The sequence below is a fragment of the Cupressus sempervirens genome, chromosome 5, assembly GCF_028749045.1.
Source record: "Cupressus sempervirens isolate cs-2001-9-10 chromosome 5, ASM2874904v1, whole genome shotgun sequence".
NCBI classification, from domain to species: Eukaryota; Viridiplantae; Streptophyta; class Pinopsida; order Cupressales; family Cupressaceae; genus Cupressus; species Cupressus sempervirens.
The window spans coordinates 979,720,858-979,738,582 of NC_143122.1; the positions used below are offsets into that span (position 1 = coordinate 979,720,858).

General features: G+C 36.1%; 1 protein-coding gene and 1 pseudogene across 1 annotated transcript; one reads left to right on the forward strand and one right to left on the reverse strand.

Annotated features, from left to right (window-relative positions):
• Nucleotides 1–1,578: 1,578 nt before the first annotated feature.
• Nucleotides 1,579–4,560, forward strand: LOC149559213 (disease resistance protein RFL1-like; annotated as a pseudogene).
• A 5,936-nt stretch (nt 4,561–10,496) lies between these two features.
• On the reverse strand, nt 10,497–17,470 carry LOC149559214 (ras-related protein RABA1f-like). Its single transcript, XM_089833136.1, has 2 exons — nt 16,902–17,470; nt 10,497–11,214 (listed from the first exon to the last, which is right to left on the reverse strand). The coding sequence occupies exons 1-2, from the start codon at nt 17,117–17,119 to the stop codon at nt 10,785–10,787; spliced, it is 648 nt and encodes a 215-aa protein (XP_089689262.1). The 5' UTR covers nt 17,120–17,470; the 3' UTR covers nt 10,497–10,784.
• Nucleotides 17,471–17,725: the final 255 nt, after the last annotated feature.

Genomic DNA, 17,725 nt, shown 5'->3' on the forward strand with positions numbered 1-17,725 from the left:
GTGACAGGGACAACCGCTTCATGAGTCATTTTTGGTAGAAGATATTTCGATTGTGTGGCACTGAGCTTACACCTAGTACCAGTTATCACCCACAGACTGATGGTCAAACAGAGATTGTGAACAAACGAGTGGAAGGGTATTTGAGGAATTATGTGGCAAATCAATAGCGAGCTTGGGTCAGATGGATATATCTCTGTGAGTATTGTTACAATACTACATATCATATGACTATACAAATGACACCCTTCATGGCACTTTACAGTTATGAGGCACCTAGTTTCTTAGATTTGTTGTTGGGAGACAGTCGAGTACCCCGTGCAAGTGAACTATTACAGGAAAGTAAGAATATAGTTGCTACTCTCAGAGACAACATTGCTAGAGCTCAGAACCAGCAAAAATAGTATGCAGACAAGAAGAGGATTGAGCGTAGTTTTGAGGTAAATGATATGGCTTACCTCATGTTGCAGCCATATAAGCAGTCCACTCTCAAGAAGAGTGGTACAGAGAAACTCAAGCCACGCTATTATGGACCATTCAAGATCATCAAACGAGTTGGTGAGGTGGCTTATGAGTTGGAGCTTCCCACAAATAGTCGAATGCACAATGTGTTTCATGTATTACGCTTCAAAAAGGCGTTGGGTCAGAATGTGATGCCTTCTGTAGTATTACCTCCCTTGGATGATGAGGGGAAATTGATCTTAGTGCCCGAATTCATTCTGGATAGTAGAGAGAAGCAGCTTCGCAGGAGAGTAATCAGAGAGTATCTAGTTAAGTGGAAAGATTTACCTATTGAAGATGCTACTTGGGAGGGAGAAGTGAATTTGCAGCATCCAGCATTAAGATTGCTTGAGGCCAAGCAATTTTAGGAGGGGCGGACCTGTAATGTCCCATTTTTTTGGGAGGAATTAATTGTAAAGTTATCAATTAAAATATATATATTACAAAATAACTTTATAAATTAAATAAAATAAAATAAAAGCTTCTAGAGGTTGCTGGAAGAAGCGGAGAAAAATTTAAAAAAAGGGAGGCCGACCTATCAAAGAAAAAAAGAATAAATAGGCATTAAGGGCTCATTGCCTATCATCGAGATTTATTATTGATTTTTGCTTATGTGCGTTGTGGAGCCTAAGGTTTTTGCAAATAGTCACAATTGGCCATTGAGAACGAAAACTCTCAATTGGTACGCAATTTTGAGGGTGTGAAAGATCACCTGAATTATTGCAGCTGTGGGAAGGATATTTCAGTCCTTTCATTTGTGCTTAATTGCTGATTTGGAGTTTCTAGTGGAGTTGCACTTTCACCATATCATCTACAGCATTCAGTATCCACCATTTGATCAATCCAAGTTCTTTATTTCAATCTGTAGTTGCAACAAGTTCTCAATTGTATACAGCCAGTTAGGGTTTCTCTGTAATGTGCTATGTCATAATGTTTTAGTGCTGAAATTTGGCATATCATTTGTAAAAACATTTGATTTTTCATTGAATGAATACATTGGCACTGCTATTTCTTTTATTTCAGCAGTAGTGTATTAAATTTAAGGTTTGTTTAGTGGCCTATTGGTACGAGCCATTACAAATGTCTAACATGGTTGTCTCAGTGTTCGTTAGCATCGGCATTGACATTTTAATTAAGGACATTCTAAACCGTCTAAGCACAGAAATCCGGTGCAAGGAGGAGCTGGAATCCCTCAAGAGATTGGTTCTGAGTCTTCAAGATATCAACTTGGCCTTAGAGAGCTATCGTCTGGCTTCCACCTCTGGTCATTTGAACTGTTCTCAACAGCTTGTTCCTCTGGCTGTAAATAACTGGCTTAGAACTTTGGACACGCTTCTCCAGCAAGCACTTGAAATGGTTCAGCAATGCACATACACGATACCAATATATGATGTGTTTCCTCGTTACAAAATAAGTAGAAGGATCACCCACACAATTTCAGGCATCAAAGAACATCGAGAGAATGCAGCATCAATTGGCATTACACTTCAGCTTCTGCAATCACTAAGGCATCTTGAACCTTCTGACAGCAACATTTCAGCCTCAAGCAACTCAGCGGCACCTCTGAGGGAAGGGCTAAAGTATATAGAGGAGTCACTTATTGTGGGACTAGACAGTGCCTTGGGGAAACTTGAGGAGTTGCTGCTTACTTCAGCCCGTATAGGTGTGGCTGGCATGGGAGGGGCAGGCAAAACCCTTCTTATGAAAATACTCTTCAACAGCCATCAGGTAAAAAATCTATTTCCTAATGGCTTTTTGCTCTGGCTCACTATTTCACAGACTCCGTCATTAAAAGACCTTAGAAATTATCTTGGTAGCCAAATGGCATTCAAAACAAATGATGTTTTTGACCAAATGTTATCTGAAGATGATAGTAAAATTTGGTTAAATAAGAAAATGTGCCAACACAAATTTGCCTTATTTTTAGATGATGTTTGGGAAAGAGGTGCAGAGTTGTTGGAAGGTTTGGGTGTGACTCTGCCTCCTGTCTACAACTCCAATTATAAGTCAAGTGCAATTATAGTGAGTTCAAGAAATAGCAGCACACTTTTACAAATGGGCATTGGAAATTCATCAACCGTCAAAATACAACAGTTGATTGAGGATGACAGTTGGCAGTTGTTTCTTTCCCGCGCTTTTCCATACAACAATGGAAAACTGCCCTCAACCATTAAGGAAGAAACGGCCATCAGCATTTGCAGGGAGTGTGGGGGACTTCCCCTGGCTCTCAAAGTTACAGGGCGGGCCATGACAGGTATCCCCCAGCTCAAAGGGATGGGAAATCACACTAAAGAAGCTAAAGAATGCAGAGTCCATCACCAACAAGGACCTTGCAGACTCACTTTACAGTAGGCTGCAAGTGAGCTATGATGCACTGGCAAGACATGATATTTCTTTGCAATTGTGTTTTCTTTACCTCGCTGCCTTTGTCGAAGACAAAGTACTCATTACTGCAACCGTGAGTAGCATCTGGTTTGGAGAAGGTTTACTGGACAGCCATGATCCATTCCAACATGGACAGGCTAATGTTGATCTGTTAGCCAACCGTTGTCTAATTGAGCCTATCCAGAAAGATATTGACGGGCATGTGGTCAGTTTCAGAGTGCACGATGTCCTTTACACTTTAGCAAGACAGATTGCTCAGATGGAAGAGAATTAATTCTTTCATTCAAGCAGAGGTTTAGAAGAGTTCCCAGCCAGTGAGTGTTCGGAGAGTGTTCGAATTTCATTGACAGAAAACAAACTGAAGTTTGTTCCCAATACCTTCAGAGGCCCCCATGTCCGCTCATTGCTACTTTGTAGAAATCCTGATTTGAAAGAAATCCCAAAACAAGTGGTTGGGAGTATGACCTTTCTAAGAGTTTTGGATTTGTCAAATACATGCATTATGGTCTTGCCGGAAAGCATCGGAAGTTTGAAACATTTGGTTTCCCTAAATTTATCTTCTGTACCAATCACAAGATTACCTGACTCTATCACCATACTTAAAAACCTTCAAATGCTACATCTTTATAGATCTTATATAAGGGAACTACCATCCAGTATTCATAAGATGAGTTCCCTAAGAGTAGTGGATGTTAGTTTTCGTAAAAAACTGCACTCCTTGCCCTATGGAATCTCACAGCTTAAGTCTATGGAACTATTGAAGATCAGAAGTTCTCCAAATATATGAGCAGGGAGTGAGAAGATATTCCCTTTCAATCAATGATTTAGGTGTTCTAAAACAACTCAAATGGTTGCAGCTTAGTAATAATGGGGAAATAATTGAGGAAGGAACACTCAGAAGCATGATGCAGATGGAATCTCTACATTTGGATCTCACAAAGATGGAAAGTCTACCTCATGACTTAACTTCCATGTCAAGATTGAGGAAGCTATGGCTGACATGCATCAAAATGGAACATACCTTATGTGGATTTCAGCATCTCGTCTATATCAAATTGATGAAGTGTTACATGTTGAAACAATTACCAGACTTGCAAAAACTTGTACGGCTTAAGCAGCTAGATATTGTTCGCTGCACCAACATAGAGAAGTTGCCAAAGGAATTTGGTGAGGGTGGAGCATTTCCCATGCTAGAGACATTTTCCTTGGTTTGCCTGCACAAGCTAGAGGAGTTGCCAACATTACAGGAAGAAGCCATGCCTTCACTTAAAGTATTCTCCTTGGTGTTGTGTGAGGCATTGCAAATGTTGCCAGAGACTTATTGGAATTTAAGGAGCCTAGATAAAATAAGAGTGTATGGTTGCTCAACAGCTCTCAAAAGAATCCAAGAAAACAATCTCTTGAGAAGCTCAAAGGTGCAAATTCTCACATTATCTGCAGCAGACACCATAGCGTCGGTGAAACGCATGGAAACAATTCTTATGAAAAGAGAACATTGGCTCTTTGGAGAGTTTTGGTCCAACGAGCTCCTTCACTTCTTATACAAGACTTCGTATGTCATATTTGACTGATACATGTCATTGGGACAGACCCAAAAAACTCTATTTTAGTAAAGGTTACTGTAGTAGAAGTTCTAGCTTATGCAAAATGTTGGCTACCCCATTCCATTTGATTCTATTTTTATTTTAAATTTCTTCAAACTCATTAGCCTCATCGTGTAAGCCATTTTTACTGTTTGTTTCCACCTCCTCCAGATTTTCTGTTGATAAACTCTCTCCTTAGGTAGTTGCTCGTGCTTTTGCATTTCATGTTTGTACTTAGATAAAAGTTAAAACAAATATTATCTTGATAGATCTAGATGGTTTCTCCTGTCAAATGCAGTTGAATTTGATTCCCAGTACTAGAGTGATTGGTATCCTGTAAGGCGATTTAGGAAACTTGCAAGAAGTGAGTAACAGTTTGGAAGAAATATGTATTCACACATAAAATTTTTGTTTCCCAAGTTGGAATTGTATGATAAATCATGAGCCAATTTTTATGACATTTTCATCTTTCTAGCAGGTGATTTACTATTAACTTAAAAGCTGGTTTCTAACTGGTTGTATCATCTTGCAGAAGGAATTTTTTTCAAAACTAAAAGCATTGTTGTAATTCAGTCAATATCTTCCATCTGAATGTGGAAGTCACAAATCTATATTGAACCCTTGCAATCTATAAGATTTCTATATTTGGAAGAATTTTTTTTAATAAATTTATTTATTAAAGCCAAGTTAAAGTATACAGCCAACTCCTTGGGTAATATGAAATTATTCCCTAAGTCAAACAGACAAAGCCAATAAGTTCCTATGTCCCATGGTGTTTTAGGGATGGGGACAAGGAGGGGGGACGGCATGGGACTCGTTTCCAGATATGAATCATCCAATGGTAGTCACCATGGTCAATGCTAAATAGTAAACTTTTTGAAGCAAATAAAGTACAATCATTTAAAGAAATATAATAGTGCATCTTTTTAATTTCAGAGCTCAAGAATTAAATTTTTCAAGCATAGTATGGACAATTGGACATGACTCCGAGAATTAAACAGATGTAACTTCTAATTGTGTATTTCATTGAATATATTAGATTCTAATACATTTGAAATTAGAATAACTGTTTTGATTCTCATACATTTGAAATTCGAATACATTGTTTTGATTCTCATACAAAGGTATATAAGCAAAGAAAATTAAAGAAAAAATTTGTTTTTCAGCGAGGAAACATCTCCAGCTATTTAGGGGATGGCTAGATGTCCCCTAGACTTCCCCTAGCCATTTAGGAGATGGCTAGCTGTCCCCAAATGATAGGGGACTTTTCCTGGCATTTCGGAGGGTTGAGTGCCTATTAAGGAGAGCAAGGAGACGTCCCCTCGGTGTCCCCTTGTACCCAAAACAGCTAGGGGATGGAGATGCTGGGTTTTTGGACAGGGGATGTGTGTCCTTGTGTATCCTTGTCAGGAACAAAATAACCAAATAACCCCAAAAAGAAAAGAGACATCTTGGAAACAATGTAGACAAAGACACTTTGGAAACAAAACAGACAGAAATTTTGAGTCATACAATTGAATGTAAAAGAAAAATGTTTTAGCAATTTTCATAACCCAAAACTTTTGAAGGACTCATCCAATTACCAAGACCTGGTTTTTAACTTAGAAAACCATTGTCAAACCAAATAAGTAAACCATGTATGCCCATATAAATTGTTTTGAATGGTTTGTGGAATGAGACTCTATACTGCCTACTATTGTTAATGAGTACTTATTTTATGTTGGTATTTATATATAGATTCATCAAAAGTAAGCAGATTTATAAATAGGATCCAATTTTGGTTTATATGCCATTTTTTTTTTCTTATGCATGCATTGAAACTTGCAACCAATTAGGAGAGAGGACCCAGTAGTTGAGCACACTAACTTCACACATCTCAATATCCTGCGTGGGAATTTCAGATCACTCTCAAATTGTTACAGCAGCTTAATTGGGAAGTTCCCTGCTTATAACTAAAGTTTTATGGCCAAATCAGTATGCTTTTTGCCAAGGTGTCCAAAACAGCCCAAAAAAGGTGAGAGCAATGGTCATACAAAATGGATATCCATACTTGTGTAGTTGATGTGGCATCACATGATTGGTTGCTTTGTACAGCTAAGGGTACATTTCATTCAATTTTGGGTGGTCATCATAGTAATGACAACATTTAAGTCACAGTTATTGGTGCGATGATGTCAAAAAGATTGGCATTAAATCTACAAGTGTGGACATTAAATCAACAAATCTGAGTATTAAATTGTTAACCACTATCACAACTATTGGAAAAGCATTCAGATCCTATTGGTGCATAGTGTCAGCAGTTTTCATTAGGATATATCTTTTTATTCTATACTCATTGACCCTTTTAGTAAATAAGTAAATAACCTTATTGTTACAGATTTTTCCTCTAATTGAACAGCTTTTGTAATTGTTGTGGTAGATATTTAGAGCATGGGGTACATGTAGATATAGCTGCCAAAACATACACACACCTATCATAGCTACAGAAATTAAATGTACAAAATGGTTCAATGTAAATGGAAGAGTTTTTTTTTTGACATGGAGCCAATTCTGTCAAAAGAAACAAGAATTACAAGCAATCAGGATGACAGAACTTTAGTGAAAGTTATAATTTCCTTGATGAATTGCAATGACTTATAAGAGTACCTTGTAGACACCCAAAAATTGGCAAAGACTTAAAACACCACAAATCTTGATCTAACAACGCAAATTGAGAGGAAAACAATAGACTTTCAAATCAAAAACTACATCAGGTCATTAATCGATAAAATCATCTAGCAGATCAATAAGACCTAAATTACTTTAAAAGAGGAAAAACAATTCATAAATCACAAAATGAAATAAAAAAAGGAAAAGGAAAAAGACAAAAAAATGAAAATAAATGGAATAATAAATAAATCAACAAAATCCATTTATCCTCTCAAAAGTGAAAATCCCATTTTTTATGCATTTAAAAGAATTGAAAAATCCTCTTTTATCCTTACAAACTAAGTCTATTGGATTTTTTCTCTTGGTGCCTAATGAAATATTTTCAGTTTCACCTCCATCCTCCAATCAAAGGTAAAATCCTAATTCTTGCCCAAACCCCTTCTAAAATCCTATAAATAAGAGGGAGATTCAAGAGCAAAAGGACCCAAGTTTTAGGCATCTGCACTATGGGCACATTTAGAGTTATCATGCTACCATTGTTATTTTAGCAATTTCATGTCATTTTGATAGCATTTTAGCATTCTTTTCATGTTATTTAGTATCATTTAGCATATGTTTAGTCTATTTCATGCTCATACCATATCATTCTAGGGTTATCATATTCATATAATCTCCATTATCACATAAATCTTGCATACTCGTACATCTGCATTTTAAGCATACTCCCGTTCTAGAACTGTCACTAAGATGGTGGTCTAAGAGCATACTTAGTGGTTGTAGTTAGGTAAACATGGGACATTTGTAGAGTTTCCATTTTGACAATGATTTCTTGAGTTTAGATTAGTTCGTTGTCATTCTATTTGCACCCTACTCTAAAGTCTTACGGATGCGCGTATTCATGAGACTTTAGAGCAAGGTACAAATAGAATGACAACGAACTAATCTAAACTCAAGAAATCATTGTCAAAATGGAAACTCTACAAACATCCCATGTTTCCCTAACTACAACCGCTAAGTATGCTCTCAGACCAGCGTCTTAGTGAATAAATGCAGATATTATGACAATAGTAACCCTAGAATGCTATAATATGTGCATATAATGAACTAAACAAGTGCTAAATGATACTAAATAACATGAAAAGAATGCTAAAATGCTATCAAAATGACATGAAATTGCCAAAATAACAATGCTAGCATGATAACTCTAAATGTGCCTATAGTGTAGATGCCTAAAACTTGGGTCCTTTTGCTCTTGAATCTCCCTCGTATTTATAAGATTTTAGAAGAGCTTGGGGTAAGAAACAAAATTTTACCTTTGACTGAAGGATGGAGGTGAACCTGAAGATATCTCATAAGGCACTAAGTGGAAAAGTCCAACAAACTTAGTTTGTGAGGATAAGAGAGGATTTTCCAATTCTTTTAAATGTAAATAAAAGAAGATTTTCACTTTTGAGAGTATAAATGGATTTTGTTGATTTATTTATTATTTCATTTATTTTCATCTTTTTGTCTTTTTCTTTTTTCCTTTTTATTTCATTTTGTGATTTATGAATTGTTTTTCCTCTTTTAAAGTGATTTAGGTCTTATTAATTTGATCGATTAATGACCTAATGTAATCCTTGATTTGAAAGTCTATTGTTTTTCTCTCAATTTGCGTTGTTAGATCAAAATTTGCAGTGTTTTAAGTCTTTGCCAATTTTTGGGTGTCTACATATCTAGTAATGTATTTTATCATGATAATGCATTTCTGAATTCTAAATGCTTTTCACATCTTACCATGGGTTCCATGGAAGTAGCTTGAGCTCCTATGTTTCATATGCAGATGGCCACATGACAGATTTTCAAAAAAGGTAAAGAATTAATAAGGAATCTATCATAAAAGTAGTGGACTGAATTTTAGATAGATCTTGTGCCAAGTTGAAAGGTTCCGATTGTGAGAATTTAAGAGGCAAGCATATATCTGTTTAAAAACCACAAATATAACATCTATAAGCTGATTTTTCTGTTGCAAGTGGAACCACTACCTTAGCAACAAACAAGAAACCATTGATTTCGAAGGATCCTTTAGCTCCATTGACAAGGTTCAGATATTGCACATTGACTGCAGAGTTGAAATGTATTTTGAATCTTATAAAACATTAAGCACAGTCTTCTTGAACTTCATTAGATCAATGCACTTTTACCTCATGGTTGACTCCGGTGTAAAGAAATGTTTGATTCTTTTGCAAACAAGGACATAGAATTATTAGTGTCCAACATTTCAAATTAAATTCAATCTTCTCCCTGAAGATGAATCTCTTAAGCATTAGCTTCAACCTTCTTTTCCTTTAAGATAAATTTGATCTTCTCAAGCCCAACAAGTTCACTGGACGGTCGAAAGTTGTCATGTTGCAACTATCTTTAGTAATTGTAGAGCAAGATACTTTTAAGACACTAAAATACCCACAAAGCCATCTAGACTATGTAAAGCTAGACTGGTTAGAGATATGAAAACTTTTCCAACTTGGTCATTGAGAACAAACCATTTGACAGGGAGTAGCTAATATTCTGGAAGCTTTGAATGATCAAGCTACTAAATATTAAAAAAAGCTCTAGCACATTCGCTAAGAAATCATGACAACTGATCAAATATTAAAGGATATTTTGGAGCATGAAAATTTCTCTATTACTATCCTGGGAAATTGTCAAAAGCATGCAATATTTTATCCATCCAAAAAACCTAATGTTTCATATCATCCAACCAAATTAGATCCTCTTATTGTTGTGGTTTTATAGAAAAATGAACTGAAATTATTGTAGCTAAGCGTTCTTTGAAACTCATAACCATGTTGCTAAATGACCAGCATAAGTAGTTTCCCACAGATCCTTTTGAATCATGGAAAGAATTGCAAGAAATTTATGAGCCTATTTTTTTTGTTAAGATATTGTAGCAAAATAGTTCATGAGATTTATAGTTTGAAAAAATAAAAATAAAAAAAATGATCCCTCTGTATAACATAAGGTTGAAAACCCTCACCAGAAAACAGAGAAAAAAATTGTCGAGAAGGGTTGTTGCCAAAATATAGAAAAATTGGCCACTTAACTGCTGAAATATACAAATCACAGCTATATAATATTTCCCCCTTCTACAGATGCCAATATGCTAAGTTCAGCCAAAATCCTTGAAAGGAGTTACAAGTTTGGTCATTTTCTTAATTGTAAGATGTTAATATCATCAATAATAACAAACAAAATATGGACTCCACCTTAGAAATAGTCAAATATCAGTGATCCAACCATAGGATATTTTAACACAATGAACAAAAAAATCAGTTCCCCACAATGGGAAATGAAATGAATTAACAGATATAAATAATGGCATCAAAAATAAAAGCCACAGACTACAGAACACTCATTGGTATTGAAAAGGGTTCTTGCCAATATGCCAATACGAAGATATATGACTCAAAGCATTCATCATAACCTATATTCTTCTCTTCATTCTAACATCAACCTTGATGCTAGTAAGTTTAAAGCTGGAGCCTCTTAGTTCATACCAAATGTCAACCGGCTTACAACAACAAAATAATTAGGAAAAGAATTCCAGAAATTAGCCAGGTGTTTTCCACTTCAAACAACATATGGAATATTTCCTATACTGGACAAAGATCTGAATTTGAGACTGGTTGCTTATGTGCTACAACAACCAACTCTTTTGGTGGCTGTCACATCATCCTTGACATTTATAGACTGCCCTTGTGATGGGACAGCTGCACTATCTTCTGAAGCATCTAGGGCTTTTTTACTCACAACCCTGTAGATTTGAGTAAGTACCTGCTTGAAGGCATTTTCCACATTTGTCGATTCCAAAGCAGATGTTTCTATGAAATAAAGACCTTCTCGCTCAGAAAATGTCTGAGCATCTTCAGTGGAAAGAGCCCTCAGATGACGTAGATCAGACTTGTTACCCACCAACATCACCACAATGTTGTGTTCGGTGTGATCACGAAGTTCTTTGAGCCACCTCTCAACATTTTCGAAGGTAACATGTCGGGTGATATCATAAACCAGTAATGCACCAACAGCTCCACGGTAGTATGCACTAGTAATTGCCCTGTACCTGCTCTCCGAAAAAAGCATCACATTTTACTAATTAAGTAATTAAAGGTGACCTAATTTGATGCAGAGCTCAATTTCAATAAAGAGCAGAGTTTTAAAAAAAAATTCAACAAAATCAAGTATTGACAATCCCTGATGCTTCTTATTTGGAAACGAGAGAAGAAAACTGGCTCTGCCAGATGAAGATTATTTTAGACAGTGACATGCCTCCTCTACATGGAACAACATCTCTGTAACAAAAAGATATCAGAAAAAGGATGAAATTATACCCTCTAAGCCTCTGACTTAATGTTCAGTTTAGCTAGATTACAGTTTAACAAAATTCAACTACATGCAATGGTTCAGCTTGTAAAGATAAATAAATATTCATAACAATATCAGACAATCACAATATCATAAGATTAAAATAATAAACTTTCGTGAAGTCCTTTTAGAACAATATTGCAGAATTCAACAACAAAACTGCATTTGGCAAAACATATCTGGGTTAAGCATCGAGATAAATTAGACAAGAAACATTTGACTCCATGCTCTTTAACCTTGCCCAAATAGTTATTATGTTGGTTTTTATGAGAAACCAAGCAAAACCATGGACTTCATCATCCATGAATGAAAACAGTGCAGTAGTTTCAATTTCCTTAAAAGTTATAAAGTCGTACAAAAGGTTGATATGAGAAGATCTCATGTGACATAAGACCAATACAAGTTCTACCAAAAAAAGACAAGAATAAAAGGATGTACAGACTAATTTGAAATTTCCATGCATTATAGATATCTCAGAACAAATATTAGAAGCCTTTCTATCATGTGAATCTATATACAGGGACGACAGGTGGTATGATGTATGTTTATGTAACTAGTAGACTAGGACAGAAAAAACCTTTCTATGACAAAACAGTTAACATTCAATGAAGTTGAAAGAAGCATGAAGCATTGTCCTTTGTTCCCATTGATTTAATTATACACACCATAGTTACCGAATTTAAAAATTCAGTTCATTTGCAAGGTTTTATAGAAAATTAGATATCCAGAATCTTCAGAAAGGCTCCAAACAATCCAATTCAGAGTTATTACATGTATAAGCTACGAAAATTTACATGTCCCATGAAAGAAGGCTAATCTTATCATAATATCAAAACCTGCAGCTTGCTGACTACATGTTAAAGTTTGTCCAAATGGATCTTTTTATATCATAATCTAGAAGTTATTAGATGTTCCTGTCCCCTTATAATTTTTAAATTTTCCCAAATATTATGCATATCAAGCCTTTTTGGAAGACCCCAGAGATTATGATGGCCTAAGTCATTAATAGCTCTTGATTTTGAAATTCAGACAATCACAAATATAATCTCATATACTTGGCCTACTGGTTAGTTGTGAGATTTCACTTTCCAAAAACAGGTTCAAAACCCATACATGTACTATGGAAAATAATTCCTGTAACTTTAGGGAACCATATGACTGGCAAGGTATTTATCTATCAGATCAGTACACAGACTGCTACCACAGAAGAAAGAGCAAATATGTATACCACTGCAAACTTGCAAGTGTAAAGTTCTGGAATAAATATCCAGATGGCTTCATTAAATCCAAATATACACATCTACAGTTTCAAGGCCCTGAAAAGCATGTAGTGCAAAAATCACCAAAGAAAAGAACTCATAAATTACTGAAAATTTGATAAACTTGAACACAAAGCCATTGAAAAGTGGCATCACGTGCCTCAAAACAGATTTGCATCATTCACCTAGAACTTAGGAATTACTTACAGAAACAAGCATCATTTTTCAAAAAAAAACACTATGAATGGTACAGCAGTCAAAGTCCGGAAGCCACCAGTAAATGAGTAGTATTTTAACGTGTAAACAAATTAATGATTATTTATGCAAAATAACATGGTAGCTTTATTAGTTATGAAATGTAGTTAAAATGTGTTTAAGATTGTCTTTGAAACTTTGATGACAATGAAAATTGAAATTTCCTCGGAAGTTTCCCTCATAGCTTTATTATTTTCCTATTACGTGTTTATTTTGATTTTTAAGCAGTGTATATGGCATTTTTTGCTATTTTTATGAATATTATTATCATTATAATTTTCCATTTACCATATCTTTCCTGTTTTAAGCCACGTGATGGAAAAACACTTGCAATTTTGTCATATGATGTTGTGTGTCAACAAAATGTTACCATGGTAGCCACCAGATAATTCCATCATAAATAGAAGCTGCTCCTGTTTTGGGAGTCTTCCATATTTTGCATTCTTATGAAGCTCAAATATTTTGTTAAGTAGCCCCTTCGTGGAGCCCCTCGTCTGAAGTGAAGTGTTAATGTCAAGCTGGATGCACTAGCTCAATGTCATATAGATCCCTTGCTATGTTTCTCAAACTAAATGACACGATTAGACAGTGTTCATTTAGTTACAAATGTGTGGTTAATGCATTGCATTGATTTTAGATCTAGTGTAGTCTATATTTTGTTGAGCCTAAAAAAAAATTGCACAAAATAATTTACAAAAATATTGTTAAAAGCAGCATGCAAATGAAAAATTACAAATAAAGCTACCAACATCCAGTGTTAATTTGTCCATCCCAAGTTAAAAAAAAAACACAAAAAAAATACAAAGAAAGGTAATAACACAATGTAACAATCCCCATAAAGCAGGGGCTATCACCCCCTTGTACAAGCAATCCCAAAATGGAAAAAATTGGCATCCTTCTTTCAAAAATTCATAGCATCCTTCTCTCATAGCAGCCATATTTTAATTAGAAGCTAGAGAGAGGGGCCTCAAAATTTTGAGCACATGCTAGAAATTTCTCCAATTTCCCCAAACAGAAGGTTGTGTGTTGGAAATTTTCAAAATAAATTCAATAGCTAGGTTTGAATGCATAATCATGAGAATCTGCAGGTAAAGAGAAAGATATTTCATGCCTTATGTGACCATGTTTAGAGTCACCGGATACTTCTCCCTCACTTGTCTAGAATATGCATACATGTAACTGGATATTGGATAAAAGATAAGTATATGATACTCTTGGTTATGGTGTAAGTGCTGTATACAAAGTGTATTCATATACAAGCCTATATTTGGGTTGTTTCCAATATGTCTAGATACAACACCACATTATTTGGTGTTGTCCAATTTAGGGCTATGAAAAGAGATATAAAACTTGCAAATAGACATGGACACGTGCACATACATATATATTTAAATCACTACAAACACAAAACTTAATATAATAATATACAAAATTAAGCTGAAAAATAAAAACCAATATATCTACTTAAAGTTGTGTTCTAAGGAATAAGAACTGCTATTAAAACAAAGTCGGATGGCATATGCTCCTCCCTTGAGGTTTTTACCAGCACCGTCTATGAACAAGGTTTCAAGTCCCTCCCTTATGCTCAATGTTCTTCATAGATCAATGGGCTCTGACAATCTATCCTTTTGTCCACTCGGGAAAGACAGCTGCAATTCTAGGGTTTTGAAAGATGCACTCGTGCCTATAACAACCTGAGTTGCAATGCTAGGGTTTTGAAAGATATGCTTGTGCCTACAACAACCTGACTGGGGCTTCTTCAACTCCATTTGGCAATTAAGTCCATTGGCTGAGCTGGTTGTGCTCACATGCCAAAGAGGATCACTCCAGTGCTCCTACTTTCAGTCTTGGCAAGGAAACACTGGAAGATGAGGCTGCATATATAGGTGATATTTTGATCTGCCAATTCCATAGTTTCTCACCTAGCTTGGTGGAGCTGAAGCTGCGAACAAGTGGATCAAAGAGAACTAGCAACCCATCCTTGATGATGAGATTTGTGTTCGCCCTATGCCAGAGGATTCTTTTATGTGATATGTGGATGCCCTGAGGACAAGGAATTGGTACTAAAGACGGGTCCTTGGATTTGGGTCAGGTCTTTCTCGAGCATATAACCATGGTTTTCTGAATTTGATCCCTTCACTGAATTTTTAACAGCAACCTCGTTTTGGGTGCACTTACCCAAACTACCACTGCCTTTCTAGGAATCTTCATGTTTGACCTCAATCAGCAACTCTACTAGGAAATTCATTACTGAGCCAACTTCTAAACCCAATTCATCCTTCACTTTTGCTTGAATGCTGATAGAAATGGATCTTTCAAAACATTTACCAGGTGAAATTGGAATTAAAGTAAAAATTAACATTAATTAAATTAAAAAGGAAGTAGACATTGCTGTAGCACAGGGCACAAGGCAAACAAGTGTGCGTAAAAGCTCAGTAGCTCCATCAAGAAGATAAAGAAATCAACAACAAATGAGAAGAGCAAAATACCTCCGCACTCCCATGTTAAGTTAAGAAGGCAAGATTCACAGGGAAAATAGCTTAGGACACTCACCGTCACAAGACAGTTTTGAGTTTCAGGTATTCTTGTGTGCATTTATTTACAGGGAATGCACGTCATTTTATTTCTAAATATTTTATATCCCTAAAAGTTGAATGTATAAAAAGTCAATATAGTAATTTATGAATATTTATTATTCTATAATTGCCATATCTAGCTACATATGTATCAGGGAAACTTTAAAAATTGCCATTTCCGTATTCAATAGCATTTTACTCAACGCAGTCGCAAATGAATCAGAAATTTTCTTGACAGAGCATGTTAAGGAAATGGTCCCATGAACGGGGGTTACATATTTTCATAGTACTTGTTGTTGGAAACAATTAGTCATTTGCTGTATGGAGACCTGAAAGAGGAAATATCCCACTCTCCACTACGTTATTTCAGGATTATGCGTTTAAAGTTGTCATTGCAAATTTCTTGGAAAGCTACAGTGTCCATACCGAGTCTGTAACTTGGAGAAAAACCTAAAAATTGGAACACGTCCTGATAACTTTCATCCCGTCCCTTCCATGCACAATAGGGCACTTTCTGGTTGTATTAGAAACATTTCAGTTATACGGTGAACTGTTTCATGAGACCATCAGGCAAAAATATATAAGAGCTATACCATCGATTCATGTCCGAAGAAAATTCGGGCAACTCACTTCATCGGATGATTAGATGCAAAACCAATCAATTCGATCGAAATCATCACAACCCTGCAAATGGCTAGGAGAAAAATAACGTAAGAGATCTCATGTCTACAATTTATTGAGCCCAAAAAGAACTAGTTTCTCGATTGTGAACTAGTGAGATCCAGGCTTAAAGGATAACGCACGCTCACTACGATGCCAAAGACCAAATTACTAGTTAAGAAATTCTCCAGCAAGGGCAACCTCAATGACCAGGAATTAGCAACATAATAAGTTAAGCGAACTTACAATCAAATACCGTGTTAACAGGCAGATCTACAGTCCAGATTACAAGCTATTAGGCTTATCCTTTATACGTATAACATAGAAAAGCGCAGACCATTAATTTTATTCCACATGACTATGAGAAATTGCATCTCAAGGTACTTAAAGGATCTCTTTAGGTGGAAGACACTCACACCCTAATTAGGGATTCTTACGCCAAATAAGATCGCCACTTCTATCTTGCCCAAAAACAACATGATGAAATTCCCTTCAAGAAAAATTGCAAAGGAATTCTAAAGAAAAAGGTAAAGACCGTGACTAGCAACATGGATCTGCAGCACAAATGCTATAAAACATCATTCTGGCTCTCACGCGCAGGATAAAAATAGATATGCATTAAAATTTGTAAGTACCTTTCTTGACCAGCAGTGTCCCATATCTGAGCCTTGATCATCTTCCCGTCAACACTGATGCTCCTTGTTGCAAACTCCACACCAATGGTAGACTTAGACTCCAGGCTAAATTCATTTCGGGTAAATCTGGACAAAAGATTAGATTTCCCCACCCCAGAATCTCCGATCAGGACCACCTTAAACAAATAATCATAGTCGTCATCTGCCTTATAGGCCATCTTCCGACCACAGAAATATTTTGGGTGTCAAAAGCCAAGGCTAGTCCAATGAAGAAAATTTGTGATCAATTTATTAGAAGCACACCCAATAGCCGGTGTCAAGGAATATGAGATTAAAGCTAATCAATCAACAGATGCAGAAAGTGGCAGATCAGAGTTCGCCCGGCCTGGTTGGAAGGATATGCTGTGAAGATCCACAAGATGTGATACGCTGATGTAGGAGATGGGTGTTGGATCCTCAAATATGAAAACGTTTCTTGGTGTACTGGGAACCTAAAAAACCTGACATATGCTCGTTTCTGGTGATTAGTATTAAGAGGTGGGAAATTTTGTATCCAATCCTGTTAGAATGAAAATGATTTATGACGTGAAACTTTTAAAAAGAGCAGTGGCAGACAAGAGAAGTGTCAGATGAGCGCCAACGACCCAGGGAACTCACATGAGCTGGAGGTGAGGGTGTTGACAACTGGGCAGCTTGGATCAAATGATTAGGAGTTTGGATTTGATGGGTTTGTTATATGAGGATCCGTAGGTTTTATAACGGAAAATGTACCAGAGATCTCGAAGGGATTTGATTTGTATGTAGAGAAAGTTGGAAAAGGTGAG

What these genes read in the sequence shown, in the direction of transcription:
- LOC149559214 (XM_089833136.1), bottom strand. Translation starts at nt 17,119, where the DNA reads ATGGCCTATAAGGCAGATGACGACTATGATTATTTGTTTAAGGTGGTC. An exon ending in GACACTGCTGGTCAAGAAAG is followed by an intron (nt 11,215 to 16,901) that starts GTACTTACAAAT and finishes TTCGGAGAGCAG; the next exon opens with GTACAGGGCAATTACTAGTG.